We start from the raw sequence: 14,196 nt of genomic DNA on the forward strand, positions 1-14,196 counted from the left end.
AACTTTCTTAGTAAGATTTTTCTGGGAATGCAGGGCTGTTCAGCCTGGAGAAGAGAAGGCTGTGTGGAGGACCTCATAGCAGCCTTCCAGTATCTGAAGGGGGTCTATAGGGATGCTGGGGAGGGACTCTTCATCACTGACTGTAGTGATAGAACAAGGGGTAATGGGTTAAAACTTCAACAGGGGAAGTTTAGATTGGATATAAGGAAGAAGTTCTTTCCTGTTAGGGTGGTGAGGCACTGGAATGGGTTGCCCAGGGAGGTTGTGAATGCTCCATCCCTGGCGGTGTTCAAGGCCAGGTTGGACAGAGCCTTGGGTGGCATGCTTTAGTGTGAAATTAATCCCTACAGTTAGGCTAAGAGCTCTTACCTTACGGTATGCATTTATAGCTATTAGCACTGCCTTATAATCACAGACTGGTTTGAGTTGGAAGAGACCTTAAAGGTCATCCAGTTCCAAACCTGGGACCATGGGCAGTGACAGCCTGGCCTTGAACTTTCAGGGATGGAACATCTGCAGCTTCCCTGGCAACCTGTTCCGGTGCCTCACCATCCTCACAGTGAAGAGTTCCTTCCTGATATCTAATCTAAATCTACACTTTTTTGGTTTAAAGCCAGTCCTTGTTAAAAGTCCTTGTCCAGATTTCTTTTAGGTCCCCTTTATGTACTCAGGTCTCCCTGGAGCCTTCTCTTCTCAAGGCTGAACAAGCCCAGCTCTCTCAGCCGGTCTTCATAGGAGAGGTGCTTCAGCCCTCTGGTTGTCTTTATGGCCCTCTCTTGACTCCCTCAAGCAGTCCACGTCCTTCTTGTACTGGGGGCTGAGTGCACTCCAAGTACGGTCTCGTGAGTCCTGAGAAGAGGGGGAGAATCACCTCCTTTGACCTGCTAGTCACACTTCTTTTTCTGCAACCTAGCATACAGTTGGCTTTCTGGGCTGGAAGCACACAGTGCCAGCTCATGTTGAGCTTTTTGTCAACCAACACATATTTTACTAGACCAGATTGCTCAAAGCCCCATCCAGTTTGACCTTGAACACTTCCCTTGATGTGGCATCCACAACTCTTCTGACCAACTTGTTCCAGTCCCACCACCCCCATCGTAACTTTCTTCCTTATGTCTGATCTGAACCCACACTCTTTCAGTTTGAAGTGATGGCCCTTGATCTGCCCACACAGGCCCTGGTCAGTTTTTCTTATATGCCTGCTTTATATATTGAAAGGTCTCTGCAGCGCCTTCTCCAGGCTGAACAAACCCCAACTCTCTCAGCCTTTTCCTACAAGTGATATATTCCAGCCCTCTTACTGCTTTTGTGAACCTCCTGTGGATCTGCTCAAACAGGTCTATGTCTGTCTTTAAGCTGGGGGCCCTAGAGCTGTGAATGCAGTACTCCAGGTGGAGTCTCACATCCAGTATTTCATGCTCCAGTATCTCCAGGTACCTCTCTGAAGGGTTACTCAACCAATTCATTCCCCAATGTGTACTTTATTGTGTTGTGACAAGCCCAAATATCAGGTGCAGGTCCTTGCACTCGGCCTTCTTGAACTTCATGAGATTCTTGCAGGCCTACTTCTCAAACCTATCAGGGTTCCTCTGGATGGCATCCCTTCCCTCTAGGGTATCAACTGCACCATTCAGCTTGGTGTTACTGAAAGTGCAGTCAATCCCATTGTCTGTCATTGGTGAAGATACTAAATGGTGGTGTTCCCATGATGACCTCTGAGAGACACTACTCATTACTGGTTTCCGCTTGGACATTGAGACATTGATTGTAACTCTTTGGATGCAGCTATTCAGCCAATTCCTTACCCATCTTGCAGTCCATCCATCAAATCCATATCTTTACAATTCAGACGTAAGAACGCTTCTGTTACAGCAAACTGATTTTTTTTCGGTGGAGGGAACTGAGGCAATACCAGCATGCTTGCCTGTATCCCTATGCAAAGTTTGAGTGGGGCTTATATGCCATCTCTAAACACAGAGGATAATCATTCTTGCCTCAGATGCCGGATTTTGTAGGCCTGCAGTAGGAATGTGCCTGTGGGCTGTGATCTTGAACTCTGGTTCAAGCAGTCTTTCTCCCAGGATGCTTGAAGGGAAGCAAGTCCCAGAAGTACCTGATTCATCTGCTTCATGGACTTTTAGCAGACTTTTAAATTAAAGAGCTAGATACCAATTTACAGGTGTAGATTGACATTTTGTACCTGGCTTTGAACCAGTGGTTGATCTTATTCTACTGAGAAGTATTGACAAAAATATGCCCTGATCTTGAAAAGTGTAGTTTTGCTTGCTGTGTTAGTACAGCCAGTAATAACTTATAAAAATATTTTAAAATTTTAAAATAGGACTGCAAGTGTTGCTTACAGTTGCCGGTTACTTTGTACTAGTGCTATATTTTAATATCTTCATAGTCCTGAAATTGTACATAAAGTATAGATTTCCTATAAACCATTGTTAGGCTTGACTTTATCTTCCTATTCCAATCTTGATCTCATTCCTGTTTAATGTGATGACAACACGTGAAGTGACTTCAGTTGTAGGATTACTACTTCTGACTCTGTGATTTCCAAGATGCCCGGCAGAACTGTTTTCCACAGTTGTTTTTTTCCAGCTGCACTTGTCAAGTGCCATCTTGCTCGTTTTGAAAGGGGTAAAATGAAACACTGAGCAGTAGTTTGGAAATTTATAGCTTGCTGTTGCAGCTGCTGTTCCAATCAAATGCTACTAGAAAATCCTTTTAAATTGGTTATACTGAATTTGTAACAGCCTACTGCACAAGGCTGTTGCCATTCCCTGGGGAAAGAAATAACCCTGGCATGTAGGGAAGCTTTCAAGCTTGTAATATTTTTCTCCTCAGTAAAACTAAGGAAGCAGTTCTTGAGCCTGCTGTTAACTTGAAAATGGTAAATTGACTTTTTTTTCTCAAGTTAGTGTTTTGTCTATACCTGTTGAAGTTTTGTTACTTAGTCTTCTGTACTACCACCTTAGACTTGTTCACAGGCAGAATCAGAGGTTATCTGCAAAGCTTTCATGTTGTAAGCTGCACTTCATTAGAATATATTTTATCTTTTTACCAACAGGCCTGTGTGAGTTGTGTCATTCTATATTCTCTAAAACAGAAAGTAAACCTCAGCATCTCGGCTTGGTAACACAAATAAGATGAAAATGCATCTCCAAGGTGTTGCACCTGATACTTGTATTCCACACAGCTGTGAATGAAAGAGAAATGAAACTTCTGAGGGGAATCAAACCTGCTTCCTTGAAAGTGCCTGGCTATGTGATATAAACATGCCTTCCACAAAGGAAGATGAGGGAGTTGCTTTCTTGCCAGAAGTGGTCCATGCAGACATGTTAACCCTGGATTATACCTACAAAACTAGCCAATTATGAAAAATTCCATAGGCTGAGGAAGTGATTTGCATTGCAATTGATGAGTCTGTATGGACTTCCTAAGGAACTAAGAATACCATAGAAAATGAATTCACATCTCAGTTCTCCTGCTGTTGTACAGAGAGAGCCACTTAATCTTTTTACACTGACTGTGCTGTTCTGCTTTTGAAACTGCTGGCCTTGCAGTGGTTCGTCACAGGGATGTTACTCTCATACTGCAGTAAACTCTAGACTCTATTTAAGAAAAGTAAAAGACTCCCTGAGACCTCATTTTATTTTACAGCCATTTCTTAAACTTGCTATGATTCATTTCTATGCAAAAGCACAGCAGAAATATGAAATAATTCTGTGTTTCCTTTTCCTGCGTAACTTAGATGAGCAATGAAAGGCATGTGGTTCAAATAAATGAATTCACTGCTGTTTTGTGGAGCTCCACTGTGCTAATCATAGAATCATAGAATCGTTATTGTTGGAAAGGACCTTAAGATCATCTAGTTCCAACCCCCCTGCCATCAGCAGGGACACCTCACGCTAAATCATATCCCCCAAGGCCTCGTCCAACCTGGTCTTGAACACTGCCAGGGATGGAGCATTCACAACCTCCCTGGGCAACCCATTCCAGTGCCTCACCACCCTAACAGGAAAGAATTTCCTCCTTGTATCCAATCTAAACTTCCCCTGTTTAAGTTTTAACCCGTTACCCCTTGTCCTATCACTACAGTCCGTGATGAGGAGTCTCTCCCCAGCATCCCTATAATCCCAAGAGAACAGGCATGAGCTTTTAGGTAATGCAGTCTGGTCAGTCTGCGGGTTTGCATGTGTCTCTTGCCATTAATTTGAGCTGGAATTGTACTGTTTATTCTGCAGATGCAAAGTATATGTAACCTGGATACGACTTTGTCCCATGTCAGTGATAGTCATGTGGCAGAGGAGCTGCCACTTCAGTGGCATTGGGTGGTACTGCAGTCACTGGCTCTTAGAACAAAAATAAGAGGCTTCTTTTTCTGTCTTGTGATTTTCTGCTTTGAATTTTGGTGTCCTGGTAAATGTCCAGAACTGTCTTCCATGTGCTGTACCACACTGTGGCAACTTGCTTGTGTTTCATGTTGCAGTACTACACTAGGAATAATCTAGTACAATTTCCTGATGCCTATAGGAGTTGGTAGGGGCTCTGTGTGTTTTATGGATCTGTAGTTTTTGATGAAGGACCTGCTACACTAGACTCGAGAGCAAAACATTAATGCTTGTCTAACCCAACTCTGGGCTGAGGGGAGTGATAACACCAAATGATCCCGTCATGTGGCATAGGTGCAACTGTGCATTCAGATCTGTTCCTGTAATGTGGTGAAGGCAATTCCGTCTTCATGAAGATACCCTCCCCCCCCCCCCCCCTTTTTGGTATACAACTACATGATTTTGCTGCGGGTCTATAGCCTATATTTACTGCATCTAGTTTGCATGGTGTTTTCTTTGGTTAAAACATCTGAAGTGATGTACTTGGAAATGCAGATGAAATGCAGCTTGTGTTACTAGTAAAATTGTCAAGTTGGAGTGTGTCCTGTACACCTATGCTTCAAATTGCCTGCCTGAAAGTAACTTGTAATCTGACCTAGAGATGTTTAAGTTTTAGCTAAACCTTAAATATTCTTCCAAAAAGTAAATCCTTGACTTTTATTTTTTTCTCTTGCAGGGTATTCTTGCAGACTCATTTCTCAGAGTATGTCTCTCATCCTGGTCAATGAGGATTCGCTAGATGTAAGTAAGCAAATCCTGGTGTAATTCTTGACAGAAGGAAGTGTTGTTAAGTTTTCTCATTCTCTCACTTGGCACATCATCACTGTCACCCACATGGACCACTAGGAGTGGGTAGTAGTAGGACCTAATAGAGTAGGCAGCTTCTCAGCAGTATCTATCTCTGATCCGAGGCCCTGGTAGGCAGCACACCTCCCTTGAGACTGGGTCAGGCTGAGGGACAGGTTCCTCTTCCTTTTTCAAAATAAAAACTAGGTCATAAATAAATGAAGGCTGGGTCATAGCTTGAGGCGAGTGCTTGCCCTGCCTGCACCAACCACTGTGCCCTGTTTGCTACCTCTGTAGTGAATATAATACAGAAGGTGCTGAGTAGTGCTGAACAGCTTCAACATCTGCTTTTAAATTGTGATTTAGGTTAATTGGCTGAAAGGACCATGAAAGGGCAGGGTAAATAACAAAAGGTAATATAATGTGGGAACTAAACTGGGAGAAAACATTGTTGACCTAAGCATCTCTTCACACTTTCCCACTTTGCCATAGCTTTACAAATATGATAACTAGCTAGGAGTGATAGGCAGGACTCCTGTGGAAAGAAATTCATTAAATAAATTAGAAGACACTACATACTCCTTTTCTCATCAAAAGGAGGGTAAGTAAATGTGATAGATCTACTCGCCCACTTGATGAATCTTGAATCCATTGCCCAGTTTCAGACTTATGTCTTCTGGGGCAGTGGGGGAAGTATGGGAATGAACAGCAATCTCCTTATGTTTAGGAGAAGGAGACTACAATCAAGTGAGGATTAGTAGGGCAAGCAATTATTTTCATAAATTCTAAGCTTTTTCCTAAGTAAATGTGGTACTGCTGCTCTGAGGTATTCTGTTAACTGCTTGAGAAGCAGAAACTTGAGGGTCTGGAAAGCTGAATGCAGAACTATATATTTTTGCAGTGATACCCAAAAAATAAAACTTAACTCTCTGAAATTAAAACCCAAAGATAATTTTTAACTTCTAGAGAAACTAGACTTAAGTAGCTGTACTACAAATGAGAAAATGGGTAAAAAAGTAATAAACTGAGAAGCTGAACAGATTGAGCTGTCTAGGAAGATTTGAGGTTGTATCAGTCTTCATGATATGTATTAAGATAAGGAGAAATTATAAAATCTCTGGAAGTTTATTGAAAGTCTCTCCTCTTCTGTGGTGAAGTGTTGGCAGATTTATGTAATCAGCAGTCTCCAGTATGAGCACCAATCACAGTTATATTGACAGATAGACCCCATGATGGTAGAGGAGGTTCTTGGTCACATGTAAAACATATGAAGCTATTACTGCAGTCTCCTACTATCTCTATGCCAGAAAGCACTTTGGCAGGAGAGACGGGGGTGTGGAGCCTGTTTTAAGACCCTTGAGGATTCTTATTTGTCTTTAAAGAGTGTATGGGAATTGGAGGCTTTCTGACTGCATGGAATACTGGCTGTTAAGATGGATCTGTTCCTCAAATGAGAACAGTTAGTCATACTCATAAAAGCATGAGAGGTCAAGGATGACACCATCAGTAATATGAGTCGTTTTGTGTGCATCTTGCCATGGCTTAGTCTAAGGACACTAGAATGATAAAACATTGGTTGCCACAGTTTGAAACCCTTCCCTCCCCTCTTTTTGCCTGACTTCTGCCAACATAGAAATCTGTAATCAACTTTCTATCCAGCATACTTGAAAATTCCTAGATAAAAAGCAAACTCTATAATCGTCTTTCCCCACCTGCTATCTCCAGTTATGTAGCTGAATTAGGAGTTCTGTGGAATAAAGAGAGCACAGCAGCTGCTCATAATTTTTTAAGTAGGAACTGTAGTGTTGCTGATGGCACATGTTGAATTGAATGCCTTACACCTTAACTGTGTCCTCAGCTGTGTAACTGTGTTAGTATCACAGTACACTTAAGGATTCACTCTTGCATATAGAAGATACTTCACAGAGCTCAATGCAAAACACTTAACCTTGGTGAATTTCTGTTGTGTGGTGCTTGGTGCACATATCGTAGTGGTATGAGAATAGGGAGTGGGATGAAATAATAGAGGGGTTACACCTGTGCATAGCAATATATCTTCCACACTTTCTACTTTTTGCTGATGCCTTCTGGTTTCCCTTTCATGAGCCGCAAATGTGAGCTAATACTCTAACAGCTCTAAAAATCTGAGACTAGTGTCTATCTTTCATGCCTTTCATTTGTATAGCTTTACTTCTTTGAAATAACATCACTTAAAGTTCTCTTTTCTGGTCCTGTAACTTTAGATAATTCAGAGTTGGGGATGACAAACTTAATCTCAGCTGTACATGCCTCTGGCAGAAGTTTTTAAGGAGAGGGTCATGGCTGCTGTTGGGGTGATTTGAGTTTGAAAAGTGATAGCTGTTAAACAGCATCCCCTGTGCAAAGTTGAGAATTTACTTCAGACATATCGTGCATCAGTATTCTTGGAGTATTTCAGCTTTAAGTGTGGGATTTATGCTTGAAATAACCTGTGAAATATAACCACACTTGATTCATGTTGAGAATACAGAGTCTTTACCAAGCCATTGGTTAGCAGATAAGTTTTAGCAGAAGCAGCAGACAAAATAGTATCTATTCTTAGTTTGCTCTGGGTAGACACTTGTACTTTGTGGAAGCTTTGTGGAATATTAGTATTGCATGTTCTAATTTTCCTCTGCTGTCTCCTCATCTGGCAGATGTTCCACTTTCATGGGTGGAAGGCTTTGGTGTTAGAATCCCACTGTAAACTAAGGCAACAGTATTACAGGTTTTCCAGTAAACCTATTAAAAAAAAAAACAGAAGCTTCCAGGCAAAAAAAAAATAAAATAATCTAGCAATAGAGAATTTTGGTGGCACGTCAGCCCACCAAAACTCCTCTTTGATATACAGTTACTGGCCTTTTAAGTGAAGAAAAGGGATGATTGTATCATGCATCATGATGACATATTTAATAATAAAGATGACTGTGATACTTTAGCTCAGATAACGTGTTTTTCCAAAACAAGAGCACAGACTTGTGGAGCTTCTGACCTGGTACCTCAAAAATGTTTTGTATTTCAACAGTCTTGTTTTCAGACCAAATTAGTTCTCTTGTTTTTGGTTTTTTTTTTTGGTGGGTTCCCCCCCTCCCCCCCAAGTACTCTTGCCACCATTTTTAATGTAGAACTGAATTTTGCTAAGTCTACATATTAAATTCATACACGTTTTTTGTTAGTTGCACTGGTGCTTGTAATTCTAAGGAAAGTGTCTCTAGGTACTTATTGTCAGTTTCTCAGTGTTGGATCTCTGTAGTAATACCTAGTTTGTATGTTGCACCTGTAACAGGAATTGTGACTTATGTTCAACTTAGCCTGAAGTCTATCAATCGAAGATTCTCACACTGAATTTCTGTAGCGTTATATTTAATTTATTCCATCTCTGAAATCCATTAATACTAAAAATGAATTTTGACAAGATCCAAGTTTTGCTTAGAGCCTTTAAATATTGATATGCTTTTTCCCTTTGTGCAGTCCCTGTGTGACTTTCCCCCTCACTTCTGCTCTTTGGCATGCAGCAGCAGGTGAGATTGTGATCGAACAACTGTCTTGGCTTGTTTTTGAAAGCTCAATTTTTTTCTAAATCATGCAGGGGAAATCATTGAGGGAAAAATCAATTATTTCTGTTCTCTCCAGGGAGCTACAGGGAATAGGAAAGACTAATCCCTAGCTTGATTCAGCTGAATTCTAGAAATTTAGCATAATAATCTGCGAATGCTTATCCCTCATAGACTTAATTACATACATACATATGCTTACTTGGGTTTTCTTTCCTTTTCCTAATAAAGCTTTTTCAAATGAAAATATTTTGAGCACAAGACTTACTTTGAGGGAATTATTTGGTTCAGTTTCTGTTTAATTAAATTGGAACATCATGAACTCTTACTGTGCAGCTCTTAACCCAGACAAATTTCTTGTGTTGGCATCTGATAGAAGTTGAAGCGTGAGAATGGTGAGAGTGAGAGCTGAAGAAGGGAAATGGGATGACCAAGAGAGGTTTTGGAAAGCCTGAGAGGAGAGTAGTGGATCTTAGAGCCAAGGACTGTTGGGTGTGTTCCTCATCTTCAGTCCTGTAGAAAGGTGGCCTGGGAACTGTTATCAATTGGTTATCAGTTTGGGTTGTAGTGGAAGGGGAAAATTAGAGGCAGCCAGGTCTGAACCTGTGGCTAGTATTTTGCTGTAAAATAATTCCATTGCTATAAATGGAGTTGCACAGTGAATGTGTTCTGCAGAGCTGACAGTGTACCTGGACTGACAGTCATCATCCTGTGGCGCACGCTGATGGGGAAGTAACAACAGGCTGATAGTAAAGCAAAAGAACCTTCGGTGCCAGCCTCTCCTGATGATGATCTGCCTAAAAGTAAAAGTATGGAAACAGAAGCTGGCCTCCTTCACTTCCCTGCTTGCTCAGCTGAATCTTTGGATGAGCTCTTGAACATGAGCATGGATAAACCTGTTTGTGCTACCATGGTATTATGTAGTATTATTAAACAACCAAAACTTCACACTGTTAATTTGTTGTCTGCAGTCCGTGTCTTGACTTCCCAAACTGGGTCTTCATACCTGCAGGGAAGCTGTACGTACAGTTAGTTTTATATTCCAGGTAAGAGTGAGGACCTGGAAGACTTGTTTATTTTGTGATCTTATTTTTGTGATTTGGTAGGGTAGCGTTACTATGAATGTTCTATAACCTAGGAAAATCTGTTAAGCATGATAAAGCTATTGGATTTATCCAATGACTTTCATGACCCACGTTCTTGTGTCCTTCCCACAGTGGTGAACACAGTTGAAAAAAAAATCTAATAAGGAGATTTTTAACAGGCACCAATATTCATTGTACGTAAATATTGATAGATCTATAGATCTGGGATTTATCTGGGAATCATGCAGCTAAACTGCTCGGGATTTTTTAAGAAGTAGAGCTCTGATCTGTTCCTTGGTTTTACCCATATGTTAGAAACAAGCAGGTTTTCTTGGGTTGCTGCCTAAAGCTTTTTCTAATAGCCTTTGGGAAAACTCAGACTGTCTGTGCAAGGAGGAAAACCTGAGGAGTAGGCTGTTAAAAGGAAATAGACTGTCAATGTCAGTCTTTCTGTCTTCAAGCAAAGAATATGGTTCCAAATGCATCTCCTGTACTATACTAACCATGAAAAAAAGATTTGTGAAGCATCATGGCTTCTGTAGTAAAGTATTAGCCTCACTGTGTATGCTAAAGAAATCCCTGTAGTATGAATTGTTTTATATAAATCCATATTTCAAGTTACTGAGCACAACTCTAGAAGACAGTGCCTGTGAAGCTTTGAAAAACTTTGAGGGTGTTGCATTTTGGTTCCTGTTTTTCTTGTTATTGAAAGAAAGGGTGTTTGGGCCTTGTCGCTAATGCCGTGCTGATTGCCCCTAAAGAATGGGGGTAAAGTTACTGTCAGCTTTTCAGTCTAAACCCATAGTAGTAGTTGTTACTTGGAGTTCCAAAGCATTGGTATTGTGTACTTTAGTCGTACTAAAAGATAGTAAGGTGTACAAATAACTTCTGGGAAGACAAGAACAAATCCTGTACTGCTAATGCATCATACATGCTTTGAAGGTTACATCTTGAAGTACAGATGAAACTGGGTTTATTTATTTTTTTTTCTTCTCCTGCTATCATGTGCCAAATGATTTCAGGCAAAGCCAGTATTCTGGAAAACTGATCAATATGGGCAGGTTCAGTTTTAGTCGACCGTCACCTTTCCTTCAGAGAGGCATCTGTGATGCTCCTCTGGGGTCTTGTGGCTAATAAAATACTTCAATTACCAGTCAGCCTGGAATTGTAATCAGCTCTTCTGTGTAGTACTGTAATTTGCAAAAGAATTGGGAAATTAGGAAAAACTATGGAAAGAATACATTTCTTTGGTGTACCAGATTCTTCTTCTTGCTCAAATTTCTGTTTTTCTTAATCTAGAAACAGACATTTAGTTAATAGGTAGTTATACAAGGAACAGTGTCTAGTAATCAGATAAATCATCAAAAACATTCTACCAAAGGGATTTAGTGTTTTTTCTGGTTTTTTTTGAGGAACAAATAGAATCTTTCATAGCTCCAGGTATTTGATAATCTGCATAGAAAGTTAGTTGTATGGACGTGGAAAATACACAGCTCTTCATGTGAAAAGCTGCTTTGATTTGAGCATACTGAGTAGAATTACAAATGAAAGAATATAGGTGTTACCTGGACTTGTAGGTTTAAGTACACACAGGACTGTGTAACTTAAGTATTAGATTACCATTTTGTCAGGAAGTGATACTAATAGGTTTGAGCTGTGAGTGGTGAATGAGTTGGGCTGATATTTTTGTTTCATCCTGCTTTCCCTTTTCAGTATTCATTAATGACTGTTTTCCCTTATCTGTGGCCCTGTTTTTTTTCTTATTAGTGTTTTCTGGCACTATGATAATTAGTTTGGATGAAGTGGAGGCACTTGGACCTGAAGGAATGCAAGGACCTTTAGGAGTCTGAACACCAGGTTTCTAAATAACTTCTTTTTTTTTTTTTCCATAGCTGGAAACTGAGAGGGCTGGCAAGGGCTATTAAAAAAACCAAACACTCTTTTCTAAGTTACTTTTACCTTCGTTTGTTGATAGTGATCACATTTGTCAAGACCCAGAAGGGGTCTTGCAGCCTTAGGTTGCAGGTATTTTAGCAGCTGGGGGCTCATCCTGCTAATGCCTTGTCCGTGCTGTATGATGGAGTAGATTATATTACATAAAAATGGAAAGAAGCGTGTGTGTGCCCTGAACTCCATTTAAAATTTGCTGTCTCATTTGTAAGAGTTATCATATGTTAAAGGAAACTGACTGGGAAAAACACTCTCTTCAAATTGCTAATGGTCTTCATGTATGTGAAGGCTTATCTCTCAGTGGATGATCGCTGAGAGCTATCCAGATCTGTTTTCTGTTGTGTAAGTACTAATATAATAATGGCTTCAGCTGGATGGTGAAGTGATTGCATTGTAGATGGGATTCTCTTCAGCACACTGATAAGTATTTCTAATAAGTGCAAGAAACCATGGAAACATAGGGATTTGTAATGAAGTGAAAGCAGGGCTCTGTTAAATGAGAAGCTACCCATGAAATGCAATTTTTGTTTATGTTAAAGTATGGTGGTGTGCCTTTTAAGGGAATAAGAGTAAGTGGGTGTCTGAAGTGTAGGTACATGAGTTATGGATACTGATCTTGGTTGACATGGCTATTGCTACATCTGTAGGAATAATCCAGATTTCTTTTGTACTTCGGGGAAGAACTAAATATTATTTTCTCTCAAGATACTTATTTTCATTTACAATTCCTCTGCTTTCATTGAAGGGGAGGGGGAGTCCTTTTTCATGCAAGTTTGTGGGTTTTTAAGCATAAGCAGTCTTCATTTCTTGGTGCAGAGCCAGTCTAAAACAGTAGTATTTATTCACCTGCGCTGTTACCTTAATGAAGATAGCAGAGCACTACTGCTTCAGGGTAAGAATTAGACTGTCTTGATCACATCTTCAGAAAACAAAGATAGATCTGGGGTCTTATTTTTGTGGTTCCTATAATACTAGCATACTACTCTGTTAAACCTTATTCTGAATATTAATTGCTTCTTAATAATTATAATAATTTTTGTAGTTGAAGCTTAATTCTAAGCTTGCTTATCAGTCACATAAAGGAATAAATTCTTTTCACATGAGAATTAAGTAAAAATATGCTTTGCATTTGGTTGAAGCTAGAAAAGCTCCCACTGAATTTTTGTAGGCTGATTGGTCAGAAACTAGAATTAAGCAACATTTAGCTCTATGAACTTAATACCTGCATATATATCTGTTCCTTCGGCTTAACCTTCTGCATAGAGCAGAACTGATCAGAGCAATCTTTTAGAAATTTCCAGGGCTTTTATGTGCCTTTGCCACAATGATGTATGTTTATTTTTACTGAAACGTGTTCCAGGGTGTGTTTTTACATACGGAAATCCAGTCATTTAACTGAGGTAGTGATGCTAGAGGGTCTGTTTTTTCATTTCATGTTTAGAAAGGGTGTTTTAGAGAAGACAAGATGATTGAAATGAGGTAGCAAGTGCCATCTTCTTCTCCCCACAATTTCAAGACAAAACTGATTTAGATATGTTTCAAGTAATTCCCAAACCCTAAAATTATCATAACCAGTATTCTAAGCAGGCTTAAAGTCTTCTCTGGGATAGACGTCATAAACTTTTTTGCTAGTGTTTTTCTCAGTGCAGCATTGCAAACATCTTGTGATAGGGTATTTGTGTGGCAAAGCTAGCTGCGGAGAACATAAACAATTTGTGTTCTGAATTGGTGGTTTTCCAGCCTTTTCACTTCCTTTCCTTCCTTCCCCCTCCATAAATCTCAAATTTATGCATATACTGGAGCTGTCATAGAGTTTAGACTTTGCAGTTTGCCTTTCGTTTGATAGAAGAAAACATTCTTGCAAAAGCTGAGTGTTTCCATATGTCAAGGCATCTCTTGTGCATCCTTGCTATTTGCTCAAATAAGCGTTTGTAAGATAGTCTGTTTACTTGACCCTGGTAGCCTTATGGGAGCAGGGTTAAAGCTTGACATTTTAAACCCAGTCAAACTTTCAAACAAGAAGCCTATGGTATAGTCATGTTGTGATGATGGCTTCCTATGGCAGATTAGACCACTGTCATTGTCCTTTGTCAAGGAATATATTACTAGCTTGTTATGAGCAAGCTGCATCATTGGGAGAAGCTTAGCTTTAGTTTTGAATGGGCTCTCCTTAAACCAAAAGATCATATTGCATAAATAACTGTTCTTTTGCTTTGCTGCTAACTAAAAAAAAAATAATAATGTAGCAGCTTGCTGAGTTACTTAGAGAATTCTGTGGGTAAATATTTTGCTGTTAAGTACAGCTATTGCAGTAGTCAAGTACCATAGGGTCCATAAACTAGATGACAAATAAATGATGTATAAGTAAATCTGTTGTAAGCTGCACTAGTATTTATGAAATTA

General features: G+C 39.9%; 1 protein-coding gene across 4 annotated transcripts in view; it reads left to right on the forward strand.

The window, feature by feature from the left end:
• The window catches only part of ATP8A2 (ATPase phospholipid transporting 8A2), a 323,662-nt gene that overhangs the window by 89,036 nt on the left and 220,430 nt on the right, over positions 1-14,196 (forward strand). For all 4 annotated transcript variants that reach the window (XM_061457660.1, XM_061457662.1, XM_061457661.1 and 1 more), the window contains one exon: positions 5,077-5,141. In XM_061457660.1, coding sequence (XP_061313644.1) covers positions 5,077-5,141 — 65 coding nt within the window. The remainder of the gene's footprint in view (positions 1-5,076; positions 5,142-14,196) is intronic.

This window comes from Pezoporus flaviventris, unplaced genomic scaffold, assembly GCF_033815535.1.
Source record: "Pezoporus flaviventris isolate CSIRO_AGI_PZ_B2104156 unplaced genomic scaffold, CSIRO_AGI_Pfla_v1 ptg000025l, whole genome shotgun sequence".
NCBI lineage: Eukaryota > Metazoa > Chordata > Aves > Psittaciformes > Psittacidae > Pezoporus > Pezoporus flaviventris.